This window comes from Neofelis nebulosa, chromosome 3 (genome assembly GCF_028018385.1).
Source record: "Neofelis nebulosa isolate mNeoNeb1 chromosome 3, mNeoNeb1.pri, whole genome shotgun sequence".
NCBI lineage: Eukaryota > Metazoa > Chordata > Mammalia > Carnivora > Felidae > Neofelis > Neofelis nebulosa.
Window position 1 is genome coordinate 16,062,467 of NC_080784.1, and position 20,732 is coordinate 16,083,198.

At 45.9% G+C, this 20,732-nt stretch overlaps 1 protein-coding gene across 8 annotated transcripts in view; it reads right to left on the bottom strand.

Moving 5' to 3' along the window:
- Positions 1-20,732, bottom strand: part of IRF2 (interferon regulatory factor 2) — a 92,624-nt gene that overhangs the window by 18,334 nt on the left and 53,558 nt on the right. For all 8 annotated transcript variants that reach the window (XM_058719977.1, XM_058719979.1, XM_058719981.1 and 5 more), the window contains exons 3-6: positions 16,576-16,675; positions 14,721-14,897; positions 14,352-14,398; positions 4,548-4,665 (exon numbers count right to left, since the gene is read on the bottom strand). In XM_058719977.1, the coding sequence (XP_058575960.1) occupies positions 4,548-4,665; positions 14,352-14,398; positions 14,721-14,897; positions 16,576-16,675 (442 nt within the window). The remainder of the gene's footprint in view (positions 1-4,547; positions 4,666-14,351; positions 14,399-14,720; positions 14,898-16,575; positions 16,676-20,732) is intronic.

The following is a 20,732-nucleotide window of genomic DNA, read 5'->3' on the forward strand; positions in this document are numbered from 1 at the left end:
TGCCTTCCACCTAAAGGTCCACCTCAAGGGACCCCTGAGAGGCTCAGTTGGTTAAGCGTCCAACGTGTGATCTCAGTTCAGGTCATGATCTCACAGTTAGTGAGTTCGAGCCCTGCGTCCGGCTCTACACTGACCGCTCGGAACCTGCTTGGGATTCTGTCTCTCCCTCTCTCTGCCCCTTCCCCTCTTGCACACACTCTCTCTCTCTCTCTCTCTCTCTCTCTCTCTATATATATATATATATATATATATATATATATATATATGAATAAATAAACTTTAAAAAATATGAAAAAAAATAAAGAGCCACCTCAAGCTATTATTTATCTTGTTGATGAAGTTTTTTTGTTTTACATCTTAAGCACCAGGAAAAACAGCAAACAAAAGAAGGGTGAGCAAAGGAGCTGGGAAAAGATGAAGACATAATTCTACCGCCTAGCACCACCTTTGGTCGACCTCAAAGCATTAGGAATTCTGGTGCCAGAGACTGCCAACCTTGAGTCATAACCATGAGGTCCTAGTGGGGACCCATGTCGCGAATCTGTTCTCTTCCAACGCAGGTCCTTCTTGGCGATACCTGAGCTCCTAAGCTTGTCCGAAAGAGCTACCAAGCTTTGCTTCCAAAGCCAGTCGAATTTGGAAGCAATTACCAAAAGAAGTACATACATCCCATAAGATGCATTTGGGCAGACAAAAACCTGACAAAATTCAAATTACATTGTTTCCTAATTGTTATTCGTGACTAAGGGTTGCTCGATTTACTTTGGAGCAATGAATAGCCTCCTCTGTTACACGGCAATCTTTGCTTTATTGAAGGGTGGGGTTACCTTTTATCAAGAAACACAATGGGGTTGTAAAGCACTGCCTGGGCAAGTCAGACAGAATGTCCGCACCTGCAAACTTTTTACACTGGCCCGGAGATGATTTCAATACGGCTCAGCAAAAGCGCTGCTAACCTGGGCAAGATGCCAGGGGGTATTGTCAGAACAATTCAACATGTTGCTGGCGTCTTCCGCTTCCTAAAAACAGAAGTCCTTCCCCCCCTCCCCCCCCCCCCACAAGACAGAATTCAATGCTAAAGAAAAGTAAAAATAAAAATAAAGGAGTGTTTCCCCCCCACTCCTTAAAAAGAAAGCAGGGATGGGTCTTTGGGCTATCTTATACGCTAACCTGTGTGTTTAATCAGACAGGAGAGATGGAACATTAAAAGACAAATCCCAGGGCGCCTGGGTGGCTCAGTCGGTTGAGCGTCTGACTTCAGCTCAGATCATGATCTCACAGTTTGTGAGCCCGAGCCCCACATCGGGCTCCCTGCCGTCAGCCTGTTGGCGTGGAGCCTGCTTCGGATTCTGTGTGTGTGTGTGTGTGTGTGTGTGTGTGTCTCCACCCCGCCCCCCGCCCCCCAATTGCTCCCTCTTTCCCTCAAAAAAAATAAATAAGTAAAAAGACAAATCTTAAGTATTGAGACACTGTGCTCCTTTTTGCTGTGCACCACTAGGCACATCTGAAAGTGCGTTCAGCAGTTATGGACAAGAAGGCAAGCCCAGGACCCAGCCCGCCGATGGCCACAAGTGTGCGTGTGCCTGTAAGCCTGCGTGTGACTAACCGTTATCATCTCTGGCAACAATAAAAGTCAAACAGAACAGCAATCAAGCAAGAGTCCCTGTGTCCGGGCCACGGTCCGTTCCCCGTTTCTCCTTCTCCACACTGAACTGGATTCACTTACAATAACCTCTACCCTGTCTGGAATGAAAATGTACTGGGTGGTTGGCCTCCACTGACTTGACGTACTGATTTTCAATCTATTTCCCTAAGAGCTTACGGACAGTGTGAAAAATTGCTCTCATATCAAGTACTCATTTCAGTTCCCAATTTGAACCCTATCAACATAATGCTCATAAAAGTAGAATGAAAACATCTGGAAGTTTTCCTCTTGGTGCCTAAATACAAAACTGGAACGAACCCCGGGTTTAGAAACAAATGAACTGAACGCGAGAAACGGTGTCAGTTTTCAATAAAGCGTTTTTAAAAGGTTAAGAGAAACCGAATCTCTCAAATTCCACAGTGGCCTCGGAATCAGAATCCCTGTGTCTCTCACCTCCGTCCACAAGTCACACAGGCTGGGAATGGCTAATTAATGATACGTGGGAGTGGAGACCAAAAAAAAAAATCTGTGAAGGGTTTAAAACTGGAGATAGAGCTGCTGTTAACAAGGATCACCAATCACCCATTCCTTTAAAATGCTTGTATGGATCCACTTGGTACATTATTATACACCGTTGTGAGGGCCACCAACGGATTAAAGATATTCAAACTCCTTTTACTGCGTCCATTATTATTTTATTATTAGGCCAAGGAAGAGACTCATGTAATCAAGTTCTACACCAAACCGGGCATCCAGTCTTTGCCCGGAAGTAAGGAAGTAATGACTCATTAAATTAGCACCAGCCCCTAGAGCACTAATCCTACCGAAAGGGCAAAGAACAATCAACCTGACAGAGAATTTACATGCCAAAGACTCAACCAAATGTTTAAGGGGGGAAAAAAAGGCCAGAAAAACCCCTCTGATACCACTCTGGCTTTTGTTTGCCATTTTATCTGAGGCTGAATTCACCGCATAAATGAAGGGTAGCGCAAAACCCACCAGCTCCCTGGAAATAGCTGAATCTTAAGAAAAAGTGCCTGGAGTCTTGGCAAATTAGCTTGTTGTTGCTGTTTCTTTTTAAAGGGCTCAATGGGGAAGGCTTTCCAGAGACCGCCTGGCTGCCGAGGAAGGGAAGCCTGGCAGGCAGGGCCATTATCTGCCCTGATACAGCGAGCTCGCAACATATGCTCCCGGCCTTCCTTCACACCGCACTCTGCCAAAGCCCGCAGCGTTCAGGGGAGTCCCTGCATACATCATCCTACTTCCCAGTCGCCAGAACCCAGGGGGAAGGAGGGGCGAGTGACATTTACAGCATCCATCCGTAGCCTCCCATCAGTACTCGGCTAAGGATCCAGAAACGAAGGTACCTGGACAGGAGGTTTGCTCTCATAGTTCTGCGTGATCTCACTGGTTCTTCCCGGCATCAGAAGCCCTGACAGGCTACAAAATGGGGAAGGATTTAAGGGACGCAAAGGTGCCTGAGGGCAAAGCCGGGTTGTGGATTCTGGGGCTGGAGCTGGAAGACAAGGTCACGGGCCTCCACTCCCGCACAGAACCCCCACTGTCCACTCAGTGCAGTGGCCCAGTGGGACTTGGTTGAGATGAAATTCACACTGGTCACCCTCCTGCCGGAAACCCTCCAAGGGGTGGTGTTTACATTGCAGGTGTATGTAAAATGGTTGTGCACTCTATTGTCTGTTATACTTCAATATAAAAATATATATATATTTGGGGTGCCTGGGTGGCTCAATCGGTTAGGCGTCCGACTCTTGGTTTCAGTTCAGGTCATGATCTCACAGTTCGTGGGTTCGAGCCCCGCATCGGGCTCTGTGCTGACAGCTCGGAGCCTGGAGCCTGCTTCAGATTCTGTGTCTCCCTCTCTCTCTGCCCCTCCCCCACTCGCACTTTGTCTCTCTCTCAAAAATAAATAAACATTAAAAATTTTTTTTAATTAAATAAAATAATAAAAATTTAAAAATATGTATTTTTTGAAACATACCCTCTGACAGTTTGGGAATAAGATCCAAAGTCCTTCCCATGGCCTGCACAGGCCCCCAGGAGCCTACCCAGTGTCCCCCTCTGATTGGGGGGGGGGGGCGTTCGGCCCCTCTGGATTTCCTCCTAGTCCTCCAAGTGGGTTCCTACACTGAGGTCCGTGTCCCACAGTTCTGGGGCCCGCCCCACGCGGCCCCTCCTCACCCACCCAATGCAGAGGAAATGCCACTCCTTCACGAAGCCCCCAATCTAAATCCGGCCCCGGATATTCCCTCTTGTTCTTTTCTTTGCAGCATTCTTCTCAAATGCCAGCGCCGTAGATATCTGTGGCACTATGTGGTGACTGACCGTCCTTCCACAGAGACTGTCCTGCCCCCCAACCTATTTCTAGCTCGGAGTCTGGTATACAGAAGGCGCTCAAGAATCTTTGTGGAATCAAAGTGTGCCCTCTGGCAACAGGTCTCTGTGCCTCAGTTCCTTCATTTGTAAGAACGAGCGCCGCTTGTATGGGAGGTATGCCAGGGAGCAGGGGCAGAGAGGACCCACAAGGACAGTCTTCCCTCTCCTGGGTCCCAAGTTAAATGAATAACACTTTTGCCCACATGACCGCTTACTGAAAGACGGAGAACTGCTGATCGTGAGCCACTGGGAGAAAAAAAAAAAACCCATTTCACCTACCGGACTCTCCGGGGAAGTCACTCTTGAGGCTGACCCATCGCAAGCTCCTTTATCTGACCTCAGAGGTCTTTCTTTTTCAGCCCTGAAATCTAGGGGCTGGAACTTTGCGTTTTCAGATGGTTCCAAGACCTCCTCCCCCTGACTATGTTTTTTCAAATCACGTTTTACAAACTTCAGACCCCGGGGGGCTGCTTGTGTGTATGAAAAATGAGATGTCAAAACAGTTTACCTATGATGTTCACCGTACTATCCACTTCATTTTTTATAGCTGAAGTCAGGACGGCATACTCAGGAGAAAGATCACTTACTCCATTACTAAGCCCCAAAGATGACTCAACTGGTTCTTGCTAGGAAGAAGAAAAGAAAAAAGAATTGAGAACACTTCCTTTTCCCTCCTTTTTCTTAGCTTCAACTCTACCCTCCGTCTACTTTCTTTAACGCTAGGGTCATGTTCGTCTCCTGAATGCGTTCCCTGCTAATTTAAATCAGCCTGAAGCTAAAGAAGCATGTTTCTGCATAGACTAGACCTACCACGTATGGCCCTCTCTTCTTTTCCTTCCAGGAAAGGGTCCCAGCAAGCTGGTTTGCGTTTATGAAATGCTTACACCTGTAGAGGACGGTCTGGGGGTTGAGCAGGGCTGCGTAACTGTCTGGGTACCATGTGCCTAGCTGCCAGATCTTCCTTCTCTGAGAGACGGGGTGCTCAAGAGGGCCAACTCCTGGCTTTCTAAGGGGAGGAATCATGCCAAGTCTTCTACAATTATTTCTGAGGAAAAGGTCTGCCTCAACCATTGCGCCAAGAACAGGAACCCAGGGGACTCTGTGAACGACTTCTCCTCAGGTAAGGTTTGCCCTGGGCCCTGGTCACCTGAGCACCCTGCTCTGAGCCAGTGGCAGACAACACGAGCCAGACCAAGTGGAAGGCTTCCTCCCCGCCACGGGAGTCCAGTGGGGCAACCCCACGCCCAGGGCTTACACGTAAATGCCTTTCGAGTGCATGAACGTCCCAGGCCGCCCGAGAGGCTACTTGTTCATGCTATTGAAACAATGCAACAAATTCCTTTTCCTTAGTGTAGCTCTCCATTCTGCTTTATTCAAGCCCACCGGAGCCCTCCGACCTCTGAGAAAGCCAACCAACTTTGGGGGAGCCAGTGCTGAGGTACCTATGGACATTCAGCATTTTGATGAGACAGCTTTTCCTCAAGGTCAGGTTGCATTTGCATCTATGATCAATTGAGCCAGACAAAAAAAAAAGCCACACAGGACAACCCCTTTGGGAAACCAGAATGAAGAGTGGGGGCAGAAAGAACACAAGACGGGAGCAGAAGGTCATCGGAGATAGACATGCCTGTGCTTTGAAAAATCCAGAGTGGTGGCACCTCCAAGGCATGCCAACTAGTCTTACCCATTTGTTTACATGCTACCTGGAATCAGGGATGAACACCCCCTTCCCAAAAGTCTTAGGGAAGGAGGAAGAAATTAACCTCTTCCTTCATGACCCCACCTGGCAGACTCCCACCATGGTAACTCACTCTAACCTCGAAGGCACCACCTCACCCCGTAGCTCAGTCCTAATAAACTTCCACACTGCACAGACGACAAGAGGCCCCAAAGGGCAAACAGGAGAAGGGCCCCAGGATAGTCCTCCCTCGCACAGTCTTACCCCTTTCTCCCTTTCTCCTGCAGCGCCTTGCATCTCCCCCTTTGTACAAGTCCAAATAGGAACTCTGCCCGTTCTGGGGAATACTCGCTTGCCTGTGACACGAGTCTCCACCGTTTCTCTTCCTTTACTGCCAAACTCCTGAACAGGTGTCTGCCTTTCCCACCGTAGCCTCCTCACCCATACCCTTGTTAGAGCCTGGGGTAGGGCCGCCACCCCAGCCTCGGGCTCAAGCTCCCGGCTCCTGTGGGGCCGGGAGGACACACGTGTTGTCTGTCAGGCTTTGCGGTCACACGGACCTGGGCTCAAAGCCTGGTTCCTCCACCTTGTACTGGATGCAGGACCTCATTTAACCCTCTTCAAGCCTCTTCTAGGGCACTGTAGACAGCTGTAAGCTGAGGACGATAAGGGACCCATGTCCCAGGGATGATGTGAAGATTAAATGAGACAAATATGCCCCTAGCACTTAGCATCAAATAAATGCTTTCTATTATTCAAGATCACCAATACAACTGCTCGCGAATGCAATGACCTGTCCTTAAGTCCCATCCCTCAACCCCACACTCCGACATCCAACAGAGGGGGAACGCACTATCCCTCCTGACAATGTGACCGTTTGGTGTTAATTCCCCACCTTCTGACGCCACCTGCCTCTCTCGCTGCTTTCTCAGCGGCCCCTTTTCCACATCTCCCTCCCTGGCCATGCCCCTCTATCCATTCTTCCGCAATTGCCCAAAAGGAACTATGTGCAGAACATCTTAAGGAATTAGGAAAGGAACTGCTAATCTTTATGGCTCTCTTAGGTTGTCAAGTTATTTTTTACTCACTCTGCTTCTAGGTTGCTTATAAAAGTAACGAGGCAGCCAGACATGCATAGATTTAAAGACCTAAATTATTCTGATCTCAGCTGAAGGCCTCTCAAGTGCTTCGCATGATCTACAGTTTAATTAGTGGCAAGTGATACTTCTATCAACTTTACACTTGAGAAAACTATGACTCAGAGACTAAATTAATTTTCCAAGATCACACTACTTTTAGCCTAAGGAGATACAAGAACCGAACTCCGTCTTTGGTCACGCAACATGATCCTATTCCAGGAGCTTTCTGTCTTAATCAACCCTGCGCTAATCCCCACAGAGATTCAGACAGAAGTATTTTCCACACCGTGTTACTTCCCACCCCATCCCTACCCTGTGTCCCGCGCTACGTCTCTAACGCAACAAACAGCACGCTCTTCCAACGGAGATGAGTCAGACTATCTCGAACGTCCTACTTCAGAAATGCCCTGTTGCTTTTGAAATCTGCAGCGCAAACCATGTCGCTGGTATCATCACTCTGGAAGGACAGTAAGAGTACACTGTAGAGCGAGATGTAGCCAGCGCCTGTCCGGAAGGTCTCCACGCAGGGTGCAAAACAAAAGGGTCTTCACTGTACTTAGTCAAACCTAAACTATATACTTTAAAAAAGGCGGGGGGGGGGGGGAGGCACCTGGGTGGCTCACTCAGTTAAGCCTCTGACTTCAGCTCAGTGATGTCATGATCTCATGGTCTGTGAGTTCGAGCCCTGCTTCCGGCTCTGTGCTGACAGCTCAGAGCCTGGAACCTGCTTCAGATTCTGTGTCTCCCTCTCTCTCTCTCTGCCTGTCCCCGGCTCACGCTCTCTCGCTCTCTCTCAAAAATAAACAAACATTAACAAATTTTTTTTAAAAAAGCAAAGAAGTCAAACTAAGCAAGGGGGTCCACAGTTCTCTATGGAACACACGCATAGAGGTCTTTGTCCAGCATCTCCTGGTCCCATATGGTGCCCCAGGCCTGCCCTGTCCCCTGCCTTGCTGGACTATCTCAGGGCCAGATTAATCCTGAGCCAGCCTCCTCTTTCAGTTCCCTTTCTTAGTTTAGAGATAGGCTGTCCTGTGAATCAGCTAGTTTTGGTTTCCAACCTGCCCCAAAGAAAATCAAAGATTATGCTTGGGTTCAGACCCCTCCATGGTGCATTAACTCTGCCAAATATTTACGCCCAAGAACCTTTCTTCTCAGTATAGAATCTAAAGTTTGGTCTGCAGTTGAAAGGGATTTTAGGCAAAAGCAAACTGGCACAAGAGAGAGTGCAAGGGCAGGGGCCGTCCTCTTTAGACCTCTAAAGTAACACATCTTTGGTTGGTCTCGAAAGCTGTACTTGCTGGAGGGGTTTGGGGATAGACCCAGTCAGAGGCCAGCAAGGGGCACTCAGCCCTTGGCTCCAAGCCAGCTCCATCTCATTCCTGTGCCACAGCCCCTTGTCCAGACGTCCCTCTCCTCGAGGCCAAATACAATGGCCGTATGACCATTTCCATGGGCAATCCAGCCCCCTACTGCCAGAAATGTCCTAATTCATCTGTACGAAGCCTGTCTCCTTGACGCCACATTGAAGGACATCTCTGGGTCTCTCTACTAACTAAAATTTCAGGTTGATGGCTGGGCTCCATAAATGCCCAGGGGACTCCACACTCCACACCATGAAGCCGCTAAGAGCAGGAACTCTAATAAACAGGTTGACGCCTCCCGCGCAGTCCTACGACACCTTCCTTCCTTCCCTAGAACTAGAACTTCCCTAGAATTTCATTCTCTTCCTACTCTCACTGCAACCTCCCTTTGACTTCTCTCCTTGGCTCCCCTTTCTCTTCGTCTTGTCCTTGGGTTTCTGCTTTCATCTCATACAGCTCCTCCTTGGAGAAGACATCTGTTGTCAAGGCCTCCAGTGTCGTTCTCGAGTACATGACCACACTCCTGTGCTCCCGCGCTTACCTGAGCTCTGGGGCCTGCTAGATCCGACTTTTCTACCTGACACTGGCTGCAGAGGGGTCTCTGTCATCTCAAATTCAACACGTCCCAAGTTACACTCACCCTCTTCTCCACAAAACATGCTCCGCTCCCAACATTCCCTTCTGTCTTAATAAGGGAAGACAGACAGGACCGGACTCAGGGTCTGGACTCAGGATCTTCGCTCCAGTATCAGCCTGCCAGGTGGTCTTTGGACAGTGACAAGGGAGCATGTTGTTTTTAATCCAGCTCAAGTCACCGTTAGAGCCAACAGCTCGGTCAGAAAGTTGTGCTAGGGGTGCCTGGGTGGCTCACTTGGTTAAGCATCCGACTCTCGGTCTGGGCTCAGGTCAGGATCTAACAACGGTTTGTGAGTTCGAGCCCAACATCGGGCTCCGTGCTGACAGCAAGGAGCCTGCTTGGGATTCTCTCTCTCCCTCTTGCTGCCCTCCCCCACTCGCTCTGTCTCTCTCACAAAAATAAGTAAATAAATTTTAAAAAATAAAGAAAGTTGTGCTAAAAACAGGGGCACCTGGGTGGCTCAGTCATTTAAAGTGTCTGACTTCAGCTCAGCTCGTGATCTCGCAGTTCGTGAGTTCGAGCCCCGCGTCGGGCTCTGTGCTGACAGCTCAGAGCCTGGAGCCTGTTTCCGATTCTGTGTCTCCCTCTCTCTCTGCCCCTCCCCCATTCATGCTCTGTCTCTCTCTGTCTCAAAAATAAATAAACATTAAAAAAAAATTAAAAAAGAAAGAAAGAAAGAAAGAAAGAAAGAAAGAAAGAAAGAAAGAAAGAAAGAAAGTAAGTTGTGCTAAAAACAGGGGCACCTGGGTGGCTCGGTCAGTTAAAGTGTCTGACTTCAGCTCAGCTCGTGATCTTGCGGTTCGTGAGTTCGAGCCCCACGTCGGGCTCTGTGCTGACAGCTCAGAGCCTGGAGCCTGCTTCGGATTCTGCATCTCCTCTCTCTGCCCCTCCCTCACTTGCGCTGTGTCTCTCAAAATAAATAAACATTAGAAAAAATGTTTTTAATAAAAACCAAATACCTGCTTTTCTGTAACTTGTACCCAGAGGTCTGCAGTCAGAACTAATACAGACCAGGCCTGGTCTTGACCAAGTGGCTTTAGAGGAACCTCCTCAAATATAGTTCCCATCATAGCACCAATGCTTTGATCTGGAAGCACTTTACGGTTTCAAAGCATGTCTGTTTCATCTGCAAACAATCCAGTGAGGCAGGAAGTATTAATTTCTAATCCTCCTCACCCACAGTCTTTGTTTCCCACTGTTGCCTCACACAGACTCCTGCTCTAATTAAGCCAGTTTCCTGACTCATCCAGGGAAGACCAAACAACAACTCTAACTTCCCGGCCTTCATTTGATGCTCCTGGTGCCGGGGATTGACGACCATTTTATTTGATCCCTGCCCCAAAGCCTGGCTCGGGTCCCACAGCTTCTGAAAGGCCAAGAGGCACCAGGTGTGGTGAAAGAGTGTGGGTTCCAAAGCTAGAGTGACCCGGATTCAAATCCCAGTTTCAAAAGCCGTGCTACCTTAGGGAAATTACTCACCCCCCTGTGCTTCCATTTCCTCATGACCTGCCCATCACAGGGAGAGCTAAATGACATAATAACTAGAGCTCAGAACTGGGTAGAACCTGGCTCTAAACTGTCAGCTACCACCCCTCTGTTTATCCACTTCTCTCCTTATTGATCTTGGCCTTGTGATGTTTTTGAAACGCATATACGCACTGGGGATGCACAATACAGTATTGCTCACTACTGTGTGTCTCAGTCTTACTTCCTTAGATGGTTACCTCCACTCAGGCAAGGCCTGGTTCCAGTAAAACATGGTCCACTGAGCTCACAGCATACATATTCACAAAGAGAACATCGAGGAACATCGAGGCAGAGTTTCTGCACCTACTGCGTAGCTGATGGGCCTCAGTTTCCCAGTCTCAGGGAAGCTCCTGGCTGAGGGAACACAGAGCAAGGACAGAAACTGCCTGACCTACCCAAGAAAAATGCTGACACTTAGCCCACACGTTCAAAACATCATTTGCTAGTTAAGACTTCAACTTGAACTCAACGAAGACGGGAAGGAGCCTGTCTCAATAGCAAATTCTCCTACCCGGTTACTAGACACAAGGCAAACTTTCTCTGTGCAAGAAACCTATCTGGCCCACCCAGGTGCACACTGCACAGGACATATTAACTCAGAGCTCAGGCACTGTGACAAAAGTAACGTATTAACAGCTCAGTAAGGATAAAGCCCTCGAACTGTACGATTCCAGGCAACCTGGAGAGTTAACTTCGGAAACAATCTACACAAACGTTTCAGGAAACACACTGGCTTTGGCAGTCATGAGCCACAGAACTTGGGAAGGTTACTGGCCTTATCTATACTCTGCTGCTACACTGTGGGAAAGGTGCAAGCAGATTTAAATTCAAAAGGTAGGCTGTGCTTACGGCTGATGAATCGCCTGCCTTCTGCCGAAGGAACAAGGTCTGTCTGAGGGACAAGTCTCAGGTATGAACCATACCGTCATCAGTGGAAGATTGCGCAATATGCACTTGGCTGGGATAGAACCTCACCTACACAGCTGCACGTAAGAGGAAAGCTCTTTCTCGCTCCCCTGGACCACTACGGCCACACCTCGCCCGGGGCCGTCCCTTCCACAACTGAGCGGCCATATGGAAGATACCGCCATTGCTGATGTGACTGAAGACGTCTTCCCTGATGAGAACAGCAAGTGTCATCAATTCTAAGAAGCGCATCTCCACAGCCCTAAAATAGGATTGCCTGGTAATCAATTGTGGGCCATGGTTTCACTGCAAGCAGTTTTTCTTGCTTGGACATACCTAAGATAATGGCGTATCATATAATAGCTGGCATCTGTTTTTCGATGGAGTATGGCAGGTATGTTTGAGCAAGGTTTATTGAAAGTGAACATCTGTTACTCCATTCTTATTGTCTATTAACAGAGATTATGAAATTAAATCTGCGTTGCAGTGTAAACCCCCCCCCGCTCCCACCTCACACCTTATATTTATTTGTGCATCTATTTAGTGATCAAATATGTATTAAGTATCTGTTCCCTACCAGGCATTGAGCTACGTGCTATGAAAACAGTGAAAATATGACAGTCATACCTAAGATTGTAGCAAATTCTTCAAATTCATATATTTGTGGGGAAGTTCAACTTTTCTGAATCAACAACATTAATTAAAATGTAGGCCCTAAAAAAAAAAATCCAAACTCCGGGAAACTTAAAACTAATGACTAGGTTTTATCAACTGCAAGGAAAAATAAATTTTTTTAAAGTGATGTTAAGGAAGATCTTTATGTTAAAAAACACTTGTAAGACATACCCGCCAACCACAGTGTGTGAACAGTATACGGATTCTAACCCGCCAACCACAGTGTGTGAACTGTATATGGATTCTAATTCAAGTAAACAGACTGTACAAAAATTACATCATTTACGAAACAACTGGGAATCTGAACACTCACCAGATATTTGATGCGCTTGAGCAATTACTGTTAATTTTTCAGATGCAATAATGATGCTGTGTTGATAACAATTTTTAAAGAGTGCCCATATTTGGAAAGTATATCCTGAAATAGTCATGGGGGTAAAATGACATGATGTGGATTTTGCTTCAGAATAGTGAGCTGAACCATATAAAATGGTTTTTGGGAATCAAAAATGGCTATCTATGGGGCATCGGGGTGGCTCAGTCGGTTAAGCATCCAACTTTAGCTCAGGTCGTGATCTCACCGTTCATGAGTTCGAGCTACATATCAGGTTCACTGCTGTCAGCACGGAGCCCACTCTGGATCCTCTGTCCCCCCTTCTCTCTGTCCCTCCCCCACCTGCACTCTCTCTTTCAAAAATAAACCTTTAAAAAAAAATGGTTGCCTGAAATCTGCAATTTCATATGGGATGGTGGGGGAAAGCGATGGGGCCACGACTGAAATTAAAGGGCCATGAGCTGATTAATGTGGAAATTAGGGTGATGGTTGCAGAGTAAATTTTACTCAGTTGTCTCCTTCCTGTGTGCATAAACATTTTCTACAATAAATAGTTAAAACTGGGGCACCTGGGTGGTTCAGTCAGTTAAGCTTCCAACTTTGGCTCAGGTCATGATCTTGCGGTCCGTTGAGTTCAAGCCCCGTATCAGGCTCTGTGCTGACCTCTCAGAGCCCGGAGCCTGCTTCGGATTCTGTGTCTCCCTTGCTCTCTGCCCCTCCCCTGCTCATGCTCTGTCTGTCTCTCCAAAAATGAAATAAATGTTAAAAAAAAATTTTTTTAAGTTAAAACAAAATTAGGTCTTAGTACCACTCTGTATTCAAAATAAGTCAGAAAGTAAAAATATTTAGAGTGACACTGGAGGTTGCCTAAAATACACTGCCTAAAATGTTTGTTTTCCACTGTGAATGGAAGGTGAGTATGTCCAACACTTTAAAAGTTTATCTCAGCTTCCCCTCAAAGTCCATCTACCTTCACAAGATTAACTTTATATCAGAAGTAAATAGTCTTGTTTTCTTTTTCTTTCTATTTTACTAACTGGCTTGCTTTTAAACATCGTGCTGTCTGGACACTCTGGATTTTTTCTTTGACAGTGATTCTGGGTTAGGAATCAGAATACTTGGCATCACCTTTAAGGTCAGTTCTAAATGACCATGTGACTTTGGCCACATGACCTACACAGCCTTTGGGCCCACGTCACTCTACTCCCTCTAGCCTCAGTTTCTCTACCTGCAAACGGAGTGCAGTGAACCCTAAGACAATCTTCTCTTCGATGGTCTATAGGCCTGGGAATGTAGTGTCTGCTCTTTGCTTGTCGACTGAAACTCATCCTCCATTTTCCGGGGACATCTGGCTCTTCTCTGGCTATTTAACAAGGGCTACGCAATCTAGGCACAAAGATCCTCAGGCCACAGGGGATTCCAGACTACACAGCCTACTGAAAAGCTCACACACAAACACACCCCTATGGAAAACCCCTGGGAGTCCTGAGAAGTAGTTCTGGGGGGGGGGGGGGGGGCGGGGGGGCGGGGGGCGGTTGCAGAAAGAATCTCCTGAGAACCACACTAACAGGGTGTTCCAACGGACCACTGTGCCCCTAACCTAACGGCCTGTCATGGAATATACACATAACGTATAGATGCTACATTTTAATATAAGTGTATAATACTTAATATACATTACATATATTTAATAGCCTAAAAATATACTTCATGTGATCAGATAGTAGCTGGTTGCTGGAGCTCAGCTGAAACTAAGTGACCAGCTGGCAACAGTCTTGGGGACCAGATGGAGGCTGGAGTCCAGCTCAGTGTGAATTTGTGACTTCATTCATAAACTGCTCAGTGGAATTGCATTAAGCAGGGGATATGCGTGCTGGAGTCTACACGAGGGGACATGCCAAAGAGGATACATGAAAAGCACATAAAACACGACAGCCAAAGAAGAAAGGTTAAATACTTCACAGAGATCCCATGACTTGTTTTCATGAGACAGAATAGGAATCATTAATACGGTCACAACTTTGGCTTTCTCTCTGAACAACCAAAGATTACCTTGATGTGCTTCACTCTGTCTTCTTTTTCTGTCTTTGGTTTCTTTCCTGTGGCAACAAATAGAATAGTTTTGAATTAATTCATGAAGAACGTACAGAGAAAACATTTCCCCTCAATTCTTTCTGAAACTCTCACTGAACCTGTACATGTTTTAATCTATACATGGTCAAAATTCCAAATGTTTCTTTGATTGTCTTTGGTGACCGGACAGTCACTTTCCCCAGCCAGGTAGAGGCAGGACCATCATCCACAGTGTGAACTACTGTTCCATCCTTGGAGTGACTACGGATGTGGAAATAAAGAAATCACAAGGGTACTACAATATATACTCAGTGATCACGGTTTTCATCAGTAAATTTCTTTATCTACCTTTCTTAGAAGGTCTTTCAGACAACGGCAACATCCGGTATACTCTGAAGGCATTGTTTCCTTTCTTTATACTTTTATCCTTGACTTCTTCAATGTCAGGCAAGGAGTTCATGGCACATCGAAAATTCGCCTTCCATGTTTTTGGATCAGGTTTATCTACTCCTGGTTGATGCTTTCCTAACAAAAGAGCCAAAAGAATGAAGGTTAAGAAAAAGAGGGGAAGGGGTGCCTGGGTGACTCAGTCAGTTGAGCGCCCGACTTCAGCTCAGGTCATGATCTCATGGTTTGAGTTCGAGCCCCGCGTCGGGTTCTGTACGGACAGCTCAGAGCCTGGAGCCTGCTAAGGATTCTGTCTCTGTCTCTCTGCCCTCCCCACCCCTCTCAAAAATAAATATGAAAAAAAATTATTAAAAAAAAAGAAAAAGAGGGGGAAAATATAGAGTAAAAATGCCTGGAAACACAGGAATGCTGGCTAGGTAGTGCAGAGAACCCTTTTAATTCCAGGCTCCACTTACAGCGGCCAACCATCCTGGTTTGCCTGGGACTGGGACTGAATTCCTGGGATGTGAGAATTTTTGTTTTAAAATCTGGACAGTTCTGGGAAAACTGGGACAAACTGGTCACTCTGGCTCTACCAAACAGCTTGAGAAAACCCTCATAACGGTAGAACAAAGGAGAATCAAGGTACGTAACAGAGAAGGCTGGAAGGCCAGGAGGCCAACAAACCCAGATAACTGGAGTGTCTCTTTTTCATCTGACTCAAATATTAATCAGAAAGCCAATTCCTGTAAATAGCTCCCTACTGAAATTTTGTTATAAAATGTCCAACTCTTGATTTCGGCCCAGGTCACGATCTCACGGTTCATGGGACTGAGCCCCGCGTCGGGCTCTGTTCTGAAAGCATGGAGTCTGCTTGGGATTCTCTCTCTCCCTCCCTCCCTCCCTCTCTCTCTCCCTCTCTCTCTCTCTCTCTATGCCCTTTCCTCGCTCTCTCTTTCTCTCTCACAATAAATAAATAAACTTTAATAAATAAATAAATATATCCTTGACTACCCTTTGGAGAGAGAAATCCAACTCAAGCTTACCTGCCAGAACAAATAAGTTCTATATTCCCCTGGTGCACACCTAGTGCGCCATAGTCAGAATCCCACATTTACAGGAAATTTAAGGACTAAGTTTCCCCAGCACGGGCACAGCATCACTTCTGAATGATGAAGTGTGTACCCCACGTGTCCTGGATGTGCCTGGGGACACGTCACCAGCTTTTCAGAGCTATCTTCACGAAGCCATAAGCCATATATGTGCAGTGAGAAAAAAACACAAAACGATGGTTAACACTGTATTACTGTAAAATCGAGATTTGCTAAGAGAATAGAATGTCAATGTTCTCACCAAAAACAAAAATTAAAGGTAAATATGAGAAGTGATGGGTGGGTCCATTAATTTGATGGGGGGGGAAATCCTTTCACGGTGCATACAGCAAATCATCACATTGTACGCCTTAAATTTTATCTCACAATTTTACTTGTCAATCTATACCTCAATTTAAGAAAAATGGGGTGCCTGGGTGGCTCAGTCGGTTAAGTGTCCGACTTTGGCTCAGGTCATGACCTCACAATTTGTGAGTTCGAGCCCCGCGTCAGGCTCTGTGCTGACAGCCGGGAGCCTGGAGCCTGCTTCAGATTCTGTGTCTCCCTCTCTCTCTGACCCTCCCCCACGCATACTCTGTCTCTGTCTGTCTCTCTCTCGAGAATAAACAAACATTAAAAAAAAAAAGAAAGAAAGAAAAAGAAGACATGTAAGCAACAACCGACAACTGCGTCTGCCTCTAGAGATGATGCGGGGCGTTTGCTACCTGTGTGGATGGCCCAGTTTCTAAAGAGTGGTGCATCTTTTTCCACATCCCACCCATGTCTAGCCGCATGCATCCAAGGGATCTGGAAAATCTTCTTTTCCTGAAAAACAAAAGCAAAAAAGCAACTGCAACCACGGGGTTCAGGCCACCTTTGCGGGAGGTTTGTAAGTCCTGGCTAGTAAGATTCTCTACTAAGTGTCACTGGGTTTGCTAAGTGTCTACAGTAAAATCCACTAGTAAACGCACCTCCCCACTGGGCCCCAAATCTTGATGGCCTGATCGGGAAAGATTCAGAGTCATGTGGAGTCTGGCAGCATAGGAATGTACTCCAAGGTCAACGTGATGATCTGGGGATATGCCAATGCGTTGTTACCTGCGTCATTTTTCCTTAAAGGACCACATATAACTGGTCACTGACTGCAACTTCTAATGCTTATTATTACCATTGGTTTCCATCATTTGCCAAAGAGGAACTCTGGTTGCCTTAGGCAAATTAAAAAGTAGGCAACTTTCCAAAATGACACCCATTTGTGCTGCTAAAAGGGAAATCAGGGTTATCTGAGGTCACTGGCACAGAGACTAACTACCTCAATCTACTTGTGTAGCCAACAGAAATTGAAGATGTGGTCTAATGTCCTAACCCCTAAGTGTCTACTGCCCTGCATGGAACATCAAGATGTACAAACAAAGACGTATTGAGTGTGCAGAGATGATACTACTTTTCTGGAGAAGTCTCTCAGTGCAATTCTCACAGTAGACCCCTTCCACCTCTCTTACAGCCCGAGAGGCAACTCAGAATAGCTGGAATCAACCCTGGCAAACACAGGATTAGAAACCAGAGCTTTGGAGGGGCGCCTGGGTGGCGCAGTCGGTTGAGCGGCCGACTTCAGCCAGGTCACGATCTCGCGGTCCGTGAGTTCGAGCCCCGCGTCGGGCTCCGGGCCGACGGCTCGGAGCCTGGAGCCCGCTTCCGATTCTGTGTCTCCCTCTCTCTCTGCCCCTCCCCCGTTCAGGCTCTGTCTCTCTCTGTCCCAAAAAATAAATTAAAAACATTGAAAAAAAAAAAATTAAAAAAAAAAAAAAAAAAGAAAGAAACCAGAGCTTTGGAAGCAAAGCCATGCCCGTGACTGGACAGGACCAGCAATTATTGTGTTCCCCTGGCACTTTACATCTGGCTGTCCATGTGTTCACATGGTCTCAGTTTTGTTCTGAGAACCTACAGAGCTCCACATGTTATTATTTCTCTTTCACAGTTGAGGAAACTGAGGAACAGAATTCATTCTATAGCCAAGGAAATTCCTGTAGTGTCTGAATTCAAAACCACATCACGTGATCCCACAATCACTTAATCACATCACACATTGTCTCCCAGTGGTCAGATTCAGATTTCTAACCCTATGACACATCTGTTATCTTGGATTCTGTGGAAACGAAGCCCAGAAGAACTGGGCTCCTTTTGTTGAAGCCCTAGAGGTAGTTCTGGTAGTTTCTAGGTATGGAGATCCCTGCACAATACACTGGGGAAGGGAAGAAGATGTCAGTAGGGATTTTCCACCACCTTGGTTTCATACAACGAAAGACAGAAAGGGTCCCAACTGACCCTCTCTATAGAGCCAATCACAAAGCCTGAACTAAAAATATTTCAGAACATTTGAGAGTTCCCCAAAACCTGTTAAAATTAAAAAGAACTGAAAGTCAGAGGCTTTTCATAAACCCCTCCTTGTTCATTCTGTATCATCCACCGAGGTTGCACGGTTTCAGGTTAGCTGTCTCCAAAGGGCAGTGATGAGCAAAGGTCTGAGTGAAATTTTATTTTTTAATGTAGATGAAAATCAGAGGGCAAAATCATTTTAATGTCATTTTTGATGCTCACATGAAAATGGAAAAAAAAAAAGAAAAGAAATTTATTTCAGTGAAACAACTTCTCCTCAAGAGAACAACCAGGATCCAAAGGCTTATGCTTAAAGACCTAAACCCTTCATGGAATTCGCTGTTGCACCTTTCTGTAGGTCCAAGGAGTTCTGGAGGTCAGTCACCCAGGCTGAAATCTATCTCATTAAGCACAAAGGATTCTGGTATATAGATCTTCTCAAGCATTTGTGTCCATGCAGGCACGCGCGCGCACACACACACACACACACACACACACACACACACACACCCTACCAAACCTAGTACCACAGAAATTATGCCCAAATCACAAAACCACAAACATAATGACTAAACCTAGCAATTATCCACCATGGATCCCTAGATCCTCTTTAATAGGCAAAGAGTCTGAATGGACCTTTGTTGAAAGCAGATAAATAACATGGCCAATAAGCACATAAAGACACCTAGCATCACCAATCATTAGGCCAATGCAAATCAAAACAACAATGAGATACCACTTCCTACCCCAGGATGGCTAGATAAAATCAAAAAACAAGTAGTAAGTTATTGGTAAGGATGTGGAGAAACTGGAACCCTCACACATTGCTGGTGGGAATGTCAAATAGGGTAGACACAGTAGAAATCAGTTTGGCTAGTCCTCAAAAAGTTAAACACAGAGTTCTCACATGACCCAGTAATTTCACTCAAAAAAATCACAAACCGGTGTTCAAACAAATATTCTATACATGAATGTTCAAAACAGTGCTACTCACAACAGCCAAATGTCCATCAACTGATGAATGGATAAAGAAAATATTGTACATGCATTAAATGGAATATTATTCAGCCACAAAAAGGAATGTACTATTGACACAAGCTACAACATGAAAGAACCTTGAACATTGCACTAAGTGAAAGAAGCCTTCTACAAAAGGCCACCTATTGAATGGTTCCATTTATATGAAATGACCAGAAAAGGCGAATCCAAAGAGACAGAAAGCAGACTAGTTGATGCCTTGCACAAGGAAAGGATTTGCAGTGCCTTGCAATGGAAAGTGACTGCTTAACGGGCACAGTGTCGTCCTCTTGGGGTGATGAAAATTCTGGAATTGTAGTGGTGATGGTTGTGTAACATTGTGAGTATAGTTAATGCCACTGAATTGTACATTTCAAAATGGTTAAAGTGGTAAATTAAAAAAAAATACATGTAACTTTTTTAAAGTGTATTTATTTACTTTGAGATAGAGTGTGAGTGGAGGAGGGGCAGAGAGAAAGGGAGAGAGAATCCTAAGCAGGCTCTATGCTGTCGGCACAGAGCCCAACGAGGAGCTTGATCTCACAAACCATGAGATCATGACCTGAGTTGAGATCAAGAGTTGGACACTTACCCAGCTAAGCTACCCAGGTATCCCCAAAAAACTACATGTTACTTTTAACTACTTTTTCATGTTGCAAAAAATAAATAACTAATAAACATATCATATATATCTTTTTTTTTTAAAGACTATGTTAAAAGATAAAGAAGGGGAGACTCATTTTAAAACTGGAAGAGATTCTGGGGGCACCTGGGTGGTTCAGTCAGCTGAGCACCCAACTTCACCTCAGATCATGATCTCGTGGCTTGTGAGTTTGAGCCCCGCGTTGGGCTCTGTGCTGACATCTCAGAACCTGAAGCCTGCCTTGGATTCTGTGTCTCCCTCTCTCTCTCTGCCCCTCTCCCACTCATACTCGCTCTCTCTCTTTCTCAAAAATAAAAACATTAAAAAAAAAAAAAAAGTAACGCACTGGAAGAGATTCTGAGGAGTAAACATTCTGGTCATAGATCTTTATGTCCCAAAGGTGATAATGACATTGCTCCATGTCTGTGTAGACTCTGGGACATCAGTACTTGCTATGAGAAGCCCTGAGTGTCCCATCCACATAGGATGTGCCTACCATGTATGGAAGGATGGCATGTTACAGACTCTACCAGTGCTTATACAGAGAGAGGACTCTGCCTACCTACCTGAGGGCAAGAGAGAGAAGCACTGCTTGAACTGAGAAGAACATTTAAGATTATCTTGAGTAATGCAGAACAAACATACCTTGGCCCCAAGTGGAAACTAGCTCACTTATCTTTCTCTGCTTCTTCTCTCCTCCACTGTCTATAAGATGTTCCAATCTACTCTGCTATTTTTGTTTGGACTCCTTACCTTGACCTGAGGTGGACTGATATTTATAGAAACACAAACAAGCCTGCTTGTGAATGAAAGGATAAGGTCTGAAACTACCTAAGGACACCGTAC